Below are 13,891 nucleotides of genomic sequence, written 5' to 3' on the forward strand. Positions count from 1 at the left end.
AAGTGTCGGCGTTGTCACGTGACGTGAAGTTTGTAGCTCATGTAAAATAATGTCACTTGTCCTCGGTTTTCCCACTAAATTTACCGGGGAAACGAAAGTGTCTGTAAGTCGCGGCGTCAATTGTATCTTTTATAGATTTAGCATAATATACATGAGCGTCTATTTATATGGCATTAGAGGCTTCCACTAAAAAATAACTCATGTTGCAAAACAAGTTAATATTCCTAGCGGGGTCAGATGGGCAATCAGAGCCTTTGGTTTTAACGTGTAAGTTTTACTCGAAGCGTCATTATTGCGTGGTTTGTGCCACGCGTTGTTTTTCAAGAAGTTGAATATTCAGGCACATCTCCACCACATAAGGAAAATTGCCACACAAACATGTTTTTCTTTAGAGGCCGGTCTATTCATCAATATGTTCACTTCATTGTTTTATAGCGTTGTACGCAAAGAGTCAATGTTGATTTTACTAACCTTTAACATCGGTAGAAACATCTGCACCATTTCTGTTTGCGAGCTCCAACCTGTTGGAAATTGAATTGAATTAAGGGGTGAGTTTTTTGAACTATTTTATATAAACATCCCTGTTGTGCAAAGGCAATAGTCATTATTCAAGAATACAGTTAAATCAAATATTACTGTATAATCTACTCAGTGCGATGTATTTCCACAGTGGCTGTATGGCGCAATTTCGACCAATATTTTTATTATGGTTTATTAAGCTTTGTTAGCAACATTTTTTTTATTCTTGGTGTACAGGAACGCCATTCTCTCTTACATTCATAACAAAAAACAATTCGTATTTTTACGTTATTTATTTTCATCATAAAAAAAGTATTTCCTGATACAGAAACAAATTGTCACCCGGATTATTCAAAAATTAGTCAAAATGTGAGCTGAGTAGAACAGAAAAGGAGCGGACTAACTAGGTAGGTAAGATCTTATTGGTAAATAAGCAATTGAATGGATTCAAGGTTTATAAATAAGGAGAGTAAAAAGTTGAGTTTCTTGTTTACGGTGAACGCAGATAAAACCAAAACAAAAAAACAAATGAGCCACCAAGACAGTTTCCACAAAAAGAATCAATGAAAAACAAGTGCGATGTCACTGAATAAGAATGACCCCAAGTTCATGGGAAGGAAACATTGGTCTACAGTTTCTGCTTTGTCTAAACCCGTTAGAGGGCGCCACTAAACTCTCCCCTGGGCTGCCTGTTTCCTGGTGAAGCGCGACGTTTGTCGATTTTCTTTTTCTTATCGCTGCCAGGACGTTTTGGAAGCGTTCGTGTTACATCCATATTTTCTAAGGGTTCATGAATCGCATTCATTAAACTTGTTTTTTAACTTAGGCTCTGATAAGCGGCGATGTTTGTGCGACACCAAATATTGACACCAAAAAACACCAAACATATAAAAAATATCCTCTCCTCCCCAAGCCGAAAAAACACCCCGAATTTTGGAGACAATTGAAGACCCTACTAATAGGAAATCGTTGTAAATTCGAGCACGTGTGGCTCTAAGGAGGTTTATTTACACGACGAGATCCAGTATGGTAATGTGCATTAGCATAAATCTGGAGCATTAGTAAAAATTCTTCCAGGTGCCACTCCTGCCGAGACAAGCCGTTAGACAGAAGGTTGAAACAGGTTCTTTCGATTTCACGCGACCCGGGTGTCGCTGCACTCACTCCCGTGGGTAACTATTGAAATTGCTCGGCGTGTTAGGCTAATGGTTAGTTTTTATGCGGAATGACGAAGATACTTCGCCATTTATTTTTTCCTAGCGTCGCTTTTAGTCAGTACAATTTAGATTCCGCGACAGCAGGTATAACAAAAACAAGCGAAAATCAAAGAAACATCATATTACCATGATACCTCGTGAGGAGGTCAGTTCCAACCTTGGTCTTAGTTGACAAAAGGTCCCACTCCCGCCCCCCCCCCTTTTTTTTTTTGGCAGTATACAACTCTTATTGGTGATTTTTTTTTTTTAAATAGTTTATATTCAGGTCTCCTGTGCGCACTTTACGTGACCCCACACATTATGAGTTGCAATATTGAATTTGGCCTTGGTGTTGGTGGTGCGATCTTACCAGCCTTAGCATTTTTATTGATAAGAGATTTGTAACGATAAGGACTTGTAAAGTAAAGTTTGTCATCAATTTTCTGACCGGACAACACCTTCATTCAAAATCTTACAGGTACAGTACTGATTCAATACAGGCTTTTCATACTCATATTTATAGCAATCGAACTTCGCGCACGGCTGATTCTATCGTTAAGTCCGTCGAAAATTTGTTTTACAAATCACCCTAATAAATATAGGGGGGCAGCTGGGCACCATACAAATTGAAAGGGCAAATGGATGTTTTTTTACTCTCAAATATATCTTAACGTTTAAAAACGCAATTTCATAGGTTTACGAGGAAGTGCTGCTTCTTTATTTTATTTCCCTTTTCAAATTATAAGAATTGTTACAAAGTTTGCCAACCAGCTAATAGCACACAGATTAGAATGTATCAAGCGTGTATAGTTAGCCAGAAGCAAGCGCAATAAATGATTAATAAGCAAACCACTTATCATGGGTTCTGACTGGCTGTGTGCTCCATCAATGCTATAAGTTATATGTCACGCGCCGTCAAAAAAAAAAAATATCCTGGTCACTAGTGTACTTTTATTTGACCATTATATCTATGGGGGCTCAAAGAATTGCTTGTAAGTTTGTTCTTCCGAGTACAGCTTTAGTATGAACATGTAAAAAAATGCCAGTAGTTCAATCTAAGCTAATAAAACGTTACAATCCATCGACCTGTTACGTTTTCCGAGTATTCAAAATGCAATTTATATTAACTAGTCAAATATTTAATATATTCGTTGCCATTAGTTTCTTGCTTGCGTATCTCTAAATTAACATTTTGTGTTAAACTAAATAAAGGTCTAAACATGTTCGAATCTTTTTAAAATGCTTGAACTTGTTTTATGCTTTTATGACATTATAAATATTACTAGTTGCGATGTGATCATTAATAGCAAAGCTAGCGGCCGGAACTACTCAGACCAAGAAATAAGCCAACTCGCATGTATTAAACTTTTACGCATTATTTATTTTGCTCCGAGCTACTTTTCACCTACATTCAAATTATCCACATAATCTCTTTCTTGCATTCATAATAGTATATTTATCTAATTTTTTTTAATAGAAACCATGTGAGACTACATTTCGCTGCAGCCAACTCATGTTCTATAAGAATAATATTTATTTAGTATATATTTTGTACAATATAATTATGCAAGTAATTTAAATCACGTAGAATATAGTTCATATATCATATTATGTTTAATACATTCCGCACGGCGCACAACAAACGAAGACAAAGTAGAACGGATAACACAGGGGCAAGCAGTTACTCTCAACTAGAGTTTTTATTGCAAATAAACGCCGAAGTAAAAAACAGCATTCCACACCATCATGGCCAACTCAGCATGTGTCCATATAACGGATCTCTTTACTGTGTAGAAGGACCGATGATCGGCTTACACATCGCCCAGTTCCTTCTTTTTTGGTCATGTAAGCCCCTAAAAGTTTCCTAGTCATCTGATATCTCCCCCTTCCAGCAATCGTGACGTGATGAAAGTTGGACTGGCATCCACAATCTGCACCATCAAACAGCTTCATTTGCCGCTTCGTTCTACAGTTTGTGGATGCCAGCCCAACTTCAATCACGTCAGGATCGCTGGGATGGGGGGGGGGGGGGGATAAAATGACTAGAGAAATTTTAGAAGTCTAGACGATGAAATAATAATAAATAATAAATGTTTATTTCTCCATCACATTCACGATGTGATGGGACTGGGCAATGTGTAAGACAATCATCGGTCCTACATAACAAAAAGATCTCTCATCTAGATGTGTGCTTAATTGGTCACGATGGTGTGGAATGCTGTTGTTGACTTCGGTGTTTATTTTTAATAAAATTTTGAGCTGAAAGTAAGCGCTTATTCCGTGTACCCCCTCCTACTGCGTTTCTTGTGGACAGCGTCGAATCTACTAAGCATAAAGCAACTATTCCACATCGCCACCCTAATTCATGTTATATGTTCGTGTAGGTTTCTTTAACATATTCATTTATTTTACTAGTGTTCTTACCCTGTGACGAGCATAACTGCGTCGCACGTGGCGTTCCAGTATTTCTTAGCAAACTGGGTTAATGTTTTGTGAGGTGAGGTATAGAACTTGAATGGATTATTGGGGATGCTTGGGTCTGAAACTAAAATATGTCGCAGGAAATCTGACTCCTAGAAATAATAGAAGGGGCAATTACATGTCACTCACACCACTTTGAAATGTAAGAAATATGGCCATCAAATGAAACCCACCAGGTCCTTAGTTATGTTTACGATGAGCAGTTGTACTTTTGGGTTGCTTGCGTTTGAATATCTGATGTTCACCTTAAACAAAAGGACAGGTTTAATTCTATAATTTTATTTAAATACTTAACAAAAATATTTTTTAGCATAAATATTTTTGTTAATCCTGAAAGAGCACTCACGAGCGACCACTGGACCCGCATACTTAGTATACACAGTATTTTTCTCGTGGTAAGGCACCGAGGAATCGATAAACGTGTTTGCCCTTTTCGGTTTAACTTTCGCTACCTTCGGTCGGTTAGTAAGTCAAAGTGTTCACATTTATTTCTGCTAGTTAATAACTGAGTCTTCAGAGTACCTTGCTTTTCTTCCAAAGCGATCCATCGTTCATACTCCTGCGGAGGTCAGAGACGTGGCCGGTTTGTTTAGAGCTACACTTTGGCGTTTTAAGCGCCTATAAACGCTTCCAGTACTGGCAGTACAAATGTAATAAATAAAAAAAAACATTGTGCCAGACCGAATTTGTAGTCTATGTCTTTCTAACCCAATTATAATGAATAAAGTTTTAAAAGTTTTCGCTGTCATATGGGCTATGAGGATATCACATTTTTGTACTGACAAGTCATTACCCTTCTTTGCTTTCATTGAAAAATTCCAATCAAGACTGCCATAGTGATGCGCAGAGCTATAACAATTAAACTGATCTATACAAATTACAATTTCACAATATACTACCTGAGTAAAGTGAGAAAAAAATAAAACATTAATGCCTCGTCGCGTGAGCAGTGGTGAGCGGTGTACAATCTGCGGCAATGTGAGCTCACCCAATCCAGTGTTTGCCGAATCAAAGTCCTCTCTGGGGTGCCTCCGGCATAGTAAATTATGAAGCCGACTTCAACATTCCAACAATAGAACGGATGTCAGTTCATCCGAACATGTTTTTAACATCCTAACATAATAGGGACACCCCACATGACCTTTGTTCCTCAACGGACTGAACGACACCGGGCAAGCTGATATTGGAGGACTCTATTCATTGCTCTGAATCATTATCTTGGCACTCAGATAGAAAACTTGAATGAGAACGCACATTGGAAAATAGATGAAAATGCAGAGTGCATACCGTTGCCATAGCAGTGGCGATATATGTCACAAGTTGTTCATCAGTGTCGAAGTTTACGAAAAAATACTTGTCGACGACCACCAGTATTTCAACCAAAAATGGGTCTGGAACTTGTGCTTGTACTTGTCTCGGAGGGCCTGTAAAAGTGTACTTTGAATTGACTGGTACTGAATATTGTGTACACGATTGCCACTCCTAAACCATGCACTGCAGATAGTTAATTTGGGCCAGGCAAGTTCGTTCGAAGTAGTATGTTCATCTGTGGAAATCAAAAACACCGTACAATTTTTTTTTTTATGCTACGCTTGTCGCTGCTACAATTTCTGGAAAAGTAAAATAGGGTAGGTTGCATCACTGTGTTTAGAAAGATCGGTTTATAAACAAAGTGCTCAAAAAGCTGGTAGCAATTTTAGGTACTTATCTTAATATTTCTATCGAGGATATGGATTCTATTATCTGTTACTTGGTAAATATATCCACTGGTTTCGCTGTACTCGTTTGCGAATGCGGAGAAGCATAAAGTTTTGAGACATCTACGTGTGAAGTGTCCCAATATAGGATATGCAATATATCTATGAACTCTTTTTTTTTGTTCTTTTTTAAGACATGTCTATATATTATATTGTCACGGGTGGTGAGTCGTGACCAATAAACAAGAAATAAACAGAAATAAATAAACGTTTAATGTGGCGAACTTGTGCCAAAAATAAAGAAGGAAACAGAAGAAGGCAGAGCGTCGCGGGCGTCGAAGTCGGCGTGTCAGCAGAATCGAGCGCTGGGGCGAGACTGACTGGACAAGGTCGCGGGCGGCCTCTTATCTAGAGTGAGTCAGTATCTCGAAGATTCGGCGGAGAAGGTTCGAGCGTAGCGCGCTCGGGGCGAGAATGAACAAGCACTTTCTAGAACAACAAAAACAGGGATGAACGATAGTTATGTCCGCAGCAAGAGTGAACGAGAACTTTCTACAAGTCCGTGACCCTGCGCGCGGCATTATCCCCCCTTTAAAAAGTGCATCGTCCCGATGCAGCACAAAACGAAAAACAACAAACAAAAACAAATCCAAAACAAAAAGGCAGCAGAATCGCAAGCCGCAGTTCACAGTTCACCCGTCGACGAGAGTGGAAAGTTCTATCGTTCGTAATACGGCTTCAGCCGGACGACGTGCACCACCTCGGGTCGCGGCTGACGTCTTGCAGATGGGCGCGTTCCGTCGGGGAGGACTTCGTAGTTAAGATCACCGAGGCGACGAAGCACTTTGTAGGGTCCAAAGTATCGTTTCATAAATTTCTCACTGAGGCCGCGGCGACGGATGGGCGTCCATACCCACACCCTATCTCCGGGCTGGAAGTGGACGTCCCTGCGACGAAGGTTGTAGCGGCCGGCGTCGACGCGTTGCTGGTCTTGAATCAGGAGTCCGGCGAGCTGGCGAACTTCTTCGGCGCGTTGAGCAACCGCCTGGGCGTCGTCGCTCTCGTTGTCAGATGGCTCATGGGGCAGCCTGGCGTCCAGCATGGTCGTTACCTTCCGACCATGAACCAGCTGGAAAGGGGTGAATCCAGTGGTCTCTTGAACCGCTGTATTGTAGGCGAACGTGACGTAGGGCAGCACCTCGTCCCACGTCTTGTGCTCTACGTCGACGTACATAGAGATCATATCGGCGATTGTCTTGTTGAGTCGCTCCGTCAGCCCGTTGGTCTGCGGGTGGTATGCAGTTGTACGACGATGGCTGGTGTGACTGAGTCGGAGGATTTCTTGGGTCAGTTGTGCCACGAACGATGATCCGCGATCTGTAATCAGAACTTCTGGAGCGCCGTGCCGGAGGACGATGGACTCAATGAAAAACTTGGCAACTTCCACAGCAGTCCCCGAAGGAAGAGCTTTCGTTTCGGCGTACCGCGTGAGATAATCGGTGGCGACGATGATCCAGCGGTTCCCTGACGTCGAAGGCGGAAAAGGACCAAGTAGATCCATTCCGATCTGCTGGAAGGGTGCAGTTGGAGGAGAAATAGGCTGCAGGAGTCCGGCCGGCCTCGTCGGAGGTTTCTTGCGTCGCTGGCACTCGTGGCATGATCGTGTGTACAGGTGGACGGTCTTGGGGAGCTTGGGCCATTAATACTTTTCACGAATACGGGCCAGTGTCCGGCTGTATCCAAGGTGTCCGGACGTCGGGTCGTCGTGACATGCTTGAAAGATCTCCCCTCGAAGGTCGGTCGGTATTACCAGCAGCCACGGCGAGTTGTTGTTCCCGAAGTTCTCTTTGTAGAGTACACCTTGCCGAATGGTGAAGGTCGGCACGGCTCGTGAGAAAACACGGGGTACGGTACCGCCGCGTCCTTCCAGGTGCTCGATTAAGGCTCGCAGCTCCGGATCGTCTCTTTGACGTCGTGCCATGTCATCGGTGTTCACTGCCCCTAGAAAGCACTCGTCATCATCGTCGTCGCTGCTGCCGGAAGGTGTTTCGACAGAGGCCCTGGACAGGCAGTCAGCGTCGCTGTGCTTGTGTCCTGACTTGTAAACCACAGTCATGTTGAACCCTTGTAGCCGGAGGCTCCATCGAGCGAGGCGTCTTGACGGGTCCTTGAGGTTCGCAAGCCAGCAGAGCGAGTGGTGGTCCGTGACTACGCGGAATGGGCTTCCGTACAAGTACGGACGAAACTTCGTGATTGCCCAGACGACCGCAAGGCATTCTTTCTCAGTCGTGGAGTAATTTCTCTCTGCCTTGGACAGTGTCCGACTTGCGTAGGCGATGACTCGTTCGGTGCCTTCTTGTACTTGAACTAGTACCGCGCCAAGTCCTGCGTTACTTGCGTCAGTGTGAATCTCGGTGTCCGCATCCTGATCGAAATGTCCAAGAACCGGAGGCGTCTGGAGTCGTCGCTTCAGCTCGTCGAATGCCTGCTGCTGTTCCTCGGCCCATTCGAACCTCTCGGCGTCCTTCGTGAGGTTTGTGAGCGGTGCGGAAATCCGTGGGAAATCCCGAACGAAGCGACGATAGTAGGCGCAAAGTCCAAGGAATCTTCGCACGGCCTTTTTGTCTGTCGGCACTGGAAATGACGTGACGGCGCGAGTCTTCTCAGGGTCTGGGCGCACGCCTTCGTTGCTAACCACGTGACCTAGAAACTTCAGTTCGTCATAGGCGAACCGACACTTTGACGGCTTGAGGGTGAGTCCAGCGGTCCGTATGGCTTGAAGAACAGCTCGGAGTCGTCGCAAGTGCTCGTCGAAGTCGCTGGAAAACACCACGACGTCATCGAGGTAGACCAGACAGCTCTGCCACTTCAGTCCTGCCAGTACGGTGTCCATAACACGCTGGAAAGTTGCTGGCGCCGTACATAGTCCGAAGGGCATTACCTTGAACTCGTACAGCCCATCCGGCGTGACGAAAGCTGCCTTCTCTCGGTCCCGTTCGTCGACTTCGATCTGCCAGTAGCCGCTCTTCAGGTCCATCGATGAGAAGTATCGAGAGTGGCGCAGCCGGTCTAACGTGTCGTCGATTCGGGGGAGTGGGTAGACGTCTTTCTTCGTCACCGCGTTCAGCTGCCGGTAGTCCACGCAGAACCGAAGCGTTCCGTCCTTCTTCTTAACCAGTACGACTGGAGAGGCCCACGGACTGCTTGATGGCTGGATTATGTCGTCGTTCAGCATCTCTTGAACTTGCTCCTGGATCACCTCCCTTTCTTTAACGGAGACTCTGTACGGTGATCGATGCACAGGGCGCGCGTCGTCCTCGGTAATGATGCGGTGCTTCGCAACGGCTGTTTGGCGTACCTTCGACGACGTCGCAAAGCAGTCACGGTATTCGGCGAGGAGGTTCATCAGCTGCCGTCGTTTTGGGTCCGGAAGCTTAGGGTCGATGTCGAGTTGCGCTGGCGACGTACCGTCTTGCTGAGGTGGCGAGGATTCATCAGTAATGGCGGCGATTTCGGCGGAGTTTCGGAGATCCTCGACGTGGCCAACGGCTGCACCTTTCGTGAGGTGTTGCGTTTCATTCCCGAAGTTCGTCACAAGGACCACAGTGCGGCCATCCTGAAGTTCAGCTACCCCTCGTGCGACGCCTATTCCTCTTCCCAGGAGCAACTGGAGGTTACCTTCCAGAAGAACTTCGCTACGGGTAGCTGCATCGGTCACGACAGGTACGACAACACTTGATCGCGGCGGCAGATTCACGTGGTCGGCAGCGACTCGGACGGCGGCTGACGCAGTTTGGAGTTTCTCTGAAGGCGGAACAGGTGTCCGCAGAGTCAATCTGTTTTCTCCAAGGTCGATGACGGCGCCGTATTCACACAAATAGTCCATGCCGAGAATGACGTCTCTGGAACAGTCTTGTAGAATGACGAATTTCACAGGACACGTCTCGCCGTGAATTTCGACGCGAGCGGTGCACCTTCCGACAGGCGTGATGAGGTGTCCTCCGGCGGTTCGTATCTGCGGTCCATCCCACGGCGTCGTGACTTTTCGAAGGTGGCGAGAGAGCCTCCCACTCAATACTGAGTAGTCTGCCCCGGTGTCAACGAGTGCCGATGCGTTTTGGCCATCGATAACAACGTTTAGGTTGTTGGACACCGTTGCAGGCGCGTCGGTGCAATGCGGGGCGTCGAGAGAGTGGGAGCGCTCCGGCGTTCTTGGAGGCTGTTTGCTTCCGTCGTTTTCGGCAACGTCACCTCCAGGCGTTGCCGCACTCAGTTTTCCCGACGACGCAGGGGAGACAGGCTCTCTCGGCGGGATCGTGGCGCTGGGGAGGCTGAACGTCGTGGCGATGGGGAGCGGGCTTCACGGCGGAGAGACGACACTGGGGAGGGGGAACGTCGGAGGTACTCCTCGATGTCGTGAGGGCGTTCGCCGTACCTCGGGCGTGGGTCGTTCGGGTGGAACCCACGCAGGCCCATTTGCCGGTAGGGACAACGACGGTAGATATGGTCGGCCTCCCCGCAGTGGTAGCACAACGGGCGTCGATCGGCCGTCCTCCACACGTCGGTCTTTCGTGGAGCAGCTTGTTCTGGGCGGACGTACGCCCGATCTTCATGGCGTCGTGAATACTGCGGCGCTAGAGGTTCACGTCGAGGTGGCGCCGTATACGGGTGAGCAGGGGGCGGTGGTCGTCGGGTAGCTGCGGCGTAGCTCAGCTTCGGTGGTTCAGGAGCGGCGCTGGCGAGAACTTCTGGCTGCAGCGCCTGCTGAAGTTCTTCCCGGACAATCTCGGCGACTGAGGGCGTATCCAGGCTTGTGGCAGCAGGTAGCAACTTCTTCAACTCCTCCCGGACGGCTTCACGGATAAGGTCACGGATGTCGGGGAGGGTGGTGCCCAGGTCGGATCCAGATGTCGCTAGAGTAGTTACGCCAGGGTGTCGTTGGTAGTGTCTGGCGCGGGCTAGCAAGGCCCGTTCCATATTTGTCGCCTCCGTGATGAACTCGTCGACTGTTGTTGGGGGATTCCGGATGAGACCGCCGAAAATCTCGCTTTTCACACCCCTCATCAGGTGGTGCAGCTTCTTCTCCTCGGTAGCCTGAGGATCGGCGCGGGCGCTTAGGCGGAGAACATCCTCCACGAAGCCGGTGATGCTCTCGTTGGGGCCTTGAGTCCTGGTACGCAGTAAGTCTTCGGCTCTCTCTTGGCGGTGCTGGTTGACAAATGTCGCCTTCAGCTGGCTCTTGAAAATGTCCCAGGATGTCAATGAAGACTCGTGATTTTCGTACCAGCTTCTGGCAGTCCCCTCGAGCGAGAAATACACGTTTTGCAGCCGTTGCTCGTTGGTCCAGCTATTGTGGCGGGCGACGCGTTCGAATTGGTCGATCCAATCTTCAACGTCTTCGTGGAGTTCGCCGTGGAACGGAGCCGGTGTCCGAGGAGCGACGGGTAGGTAGACGACGGCAGGAGCGGCGGGGGCCTGCGACTGGTTGTCCATCGTCGTCTTCTTCGGCTTGGGTTTATCCAGGAGCAAACCGTACTCCGGATCCTCTCCCTTGGTGCGGCGGCTGGTCCGAGTTTCAGGTTCCGCGCTGAGTGGTCTTCTCAGCGAGCTTGGAGTCGGGCTTGCACTGCGGGTCCTGGGAGGGGAACGCTGCACGGGCATGCGGTACCCAGCACCTCCACCAGAATGTCACGGGCGGTGAGTCGTGACCAATAAACAAGAAATAAACAGAAATAAATAAACGTTTAATGTGGCGAACTTGTGCCAAAAATAAAGAAGGAAACAGAAGAAGGCAGAGCGTCGCGGGCGTCGAAGTCGGCGTGTCAGCAGAATCGAGCGCTGGGGCGAGACTGACTGGACAAGGTCGCGGGCGGCCTCTTATCTAGAGTGAGTCAGTATCTCGAAGATTCGGCGGAGAAGGTTCGAGCGTAGCGCGCTCGGGGCGAGAATGAACAAGCACTTTCTAGAACAATAAAAACAGGGATGAACGATAGTTATGTCCGCAGCAAGAGTGAACGAGAACTTTCTACAAGTCCGTGACCCTGCGCGCGGCAATATTAGTGCAAAATTATTTTTTTAAATGACCCTCCTTCCGACGGAAACTGCATAACGCTATTGACTCTGAAGCAAAATACATTTATATACAACCTTCATTTTGAGGTTGGTAGCATTGTAAGTTCTGTTCACGAAATTAAAAAGAAGCAAGTCTTCGTTTAATATCTAAAACAAGACAGCGGCATATAGATACGTAGGAATATATCAATCTTGAAAATTGCTTTGCACTGTTAAGCTTTTTTAGATAATGATACTATCTAATTTAGCATACCTCAAGCACATTTAGACTCCATTAAGTGTGTAACATTCTAAGTCCTAGACAGTCATTTAATTACTTCGTAAAATTTACTTACGAAGATTAGGTCCATTAGATCGCTCTTCCAGTTGAATCTTCCTAGTTTCTGCAACATGTGGAAAAATTATTGTTTTTTTTAATATGAATCCTAGATGGTTACAATAAATTAATATGGCTGGGCACGTGATAGATTAACCTACCGATTAATGAAGTATTGTTGTAATCGCGAATATTCTTTTTCTTACTGGTTGATCGATTAAATTATGAGAAACATTAAAACTATAAACTGAACGCTTTCACTCTGCAGACGTGGCCGAGTGCACCAGTAGCAAGGCAAACTTTACGTGAAATATTGTTCTAAGGTGAATGGCACGGCCGAGATTGGTAACTTTAATCAAGTGGAGAAGGCTAACGTGACCGAGCCACTTTAACGCCGCGCGAGTGTCCGTTTAGTGCAGCAGGGACTATTGTGAACAACCAAAGGAGCTCGCTATTGCCAGAGAATATCAAACAACCTTTTTGAATCTGCGGCGGAATTAATAATCTGTGAGTATAGTTGCTTTTGACTGTTTCCACCTGCACGTCAAGGTTGATATAAAGTCCAAATCGTACATTGCGCCGTTTATCACATATTCAGGAATGGTTAAGCAAAAATGTATTTTTTTTTATTTTCTTTCGTCAATATTCACGGCAATAAAGAAAACAATTATTCGACTACAAATATGCAAATGAAGCGTGGCGATTATTCTGGTCGAACTTTCAAATGACGCCCGGTCCTATAAATGACTAAATGTCAGATTTGGTATTTGGAGCTTTGTGCTTTCCGTCTCGTTTTCACTAGCTCATGGGTTAAAATGCCAGTAATGAATGAGCTTGCAGGCACACTTTTTTTAGTTTCAATATGTGACAGAGCGTCATTACTCAGGTATTTATCATTCACATGTTTTATCTTATTTTCGATGACACTTATGCGGATAGAGATTATATAAAATATTAGGCATGCATTATTTGGTTTCACAGTCACACATTTTTTTATATTATTGATTTAAGCTGGAGAAACGCAAATGCATTTATGTTGCCAAAAATTGCAGCTTTCCAAAAAGCAAGTTTTTGCACAACAGCTTTGGAAAACGCCTGGTCTAGTGCCTTTTTTGTCAACCCAGGCTTAGTGAGTTAATATGGCGGGGTCGGGGGCATTGTGGAAGTGTATAGACAAAGGACAGGTTGGAATTTATTCTGCATTTTAATCTAAATATTTTGACTGTTCGGTTTTTTGGTTCGACTTTGTTTACCCTTAAGGCTGAGCCACACGTAAGCGACTTAGCGAGCGACGAGACGAGCAACGAGATTCAGCCACGGGACACGGAGATTTTTCATTGTCGCTCGTCGCGGGGCTTGCTCTCTGGATTTCTAGAAAACGTCGCTCATCGCCTTGGTCGCTTGCTCCCGTTGCTTTCATGCGGTTTGCCTTCTCACAAGACTGACCGAGCGACAGCGAAGGGGGTCACCGTCGCTTGCCTCGTCGCTTGCCAAACAGCTTTCATGTGGTTTATACTTTATACACTTCTCAGGTGTACAGTAACGCCAACGATAAGTATGCAAAATGCATATCGAAAAAGTTCTTTTCTCTTGAAATGATCCGATTATTT

At 46.1% G+C, this 13,891-nt stretch overlaps 1 protein-coding gene across 1 annotated transcript in view; it reads right to left on the reverse strand.

Moving 5' to 3' along the window:
- The window catches only part of LOC115315237 (venom metalloproteinase antarease-like TtrivMP_A), a 107,378-nt gene that overhangs the window by 68,183 nt on the left and 25,304 nt on the right, over window positions 1–13,891 (reverse strand). Inside the window, exons 5-9 of the mRNA XM_040217619.1 lie at window positions 12,301–12,348; window positions 5,484–5,620; window positions 4,370–4,441; window positions 4,140–4,288; window positions 472–521 (exon numbers count right to left, since the gene is read on the reverse strand). Of these exons, the coding sequence (XP_040073553.1) occupies window positions 472–521; window positions 4,140–4,288; window positions 4,370–4,441; window positions 5,484–5,620; window positions 12,301–12,348 (456 nt within the window). The remainder of the gene's footprint in view (window positions 1–471; window positions 522–4,139; window positions 4,289–4,369; window positions 4,442–5,483; window positions 5,621–12,300; window positions 12,349–13,891) is intronic.

This window comes from Ixodes scapularis, unplaced genomic scaffold (assembly GCF_016920785.2).
Source record: "Ixodes scapularis isolate PalLabHiFi unplaced genomic scaffold, ASM1692078v2 PGA_scaffold4__175_contigs__length_147842914, whole genome shotgun sequence".
Classification (NCBI taxonomy): domain Eukaryota; kingdom Metazoa; phylum Arthropoda; class Arachnida; order Ixodida; family Ixodidae; genus Ixodes; species Ixodes scapularis.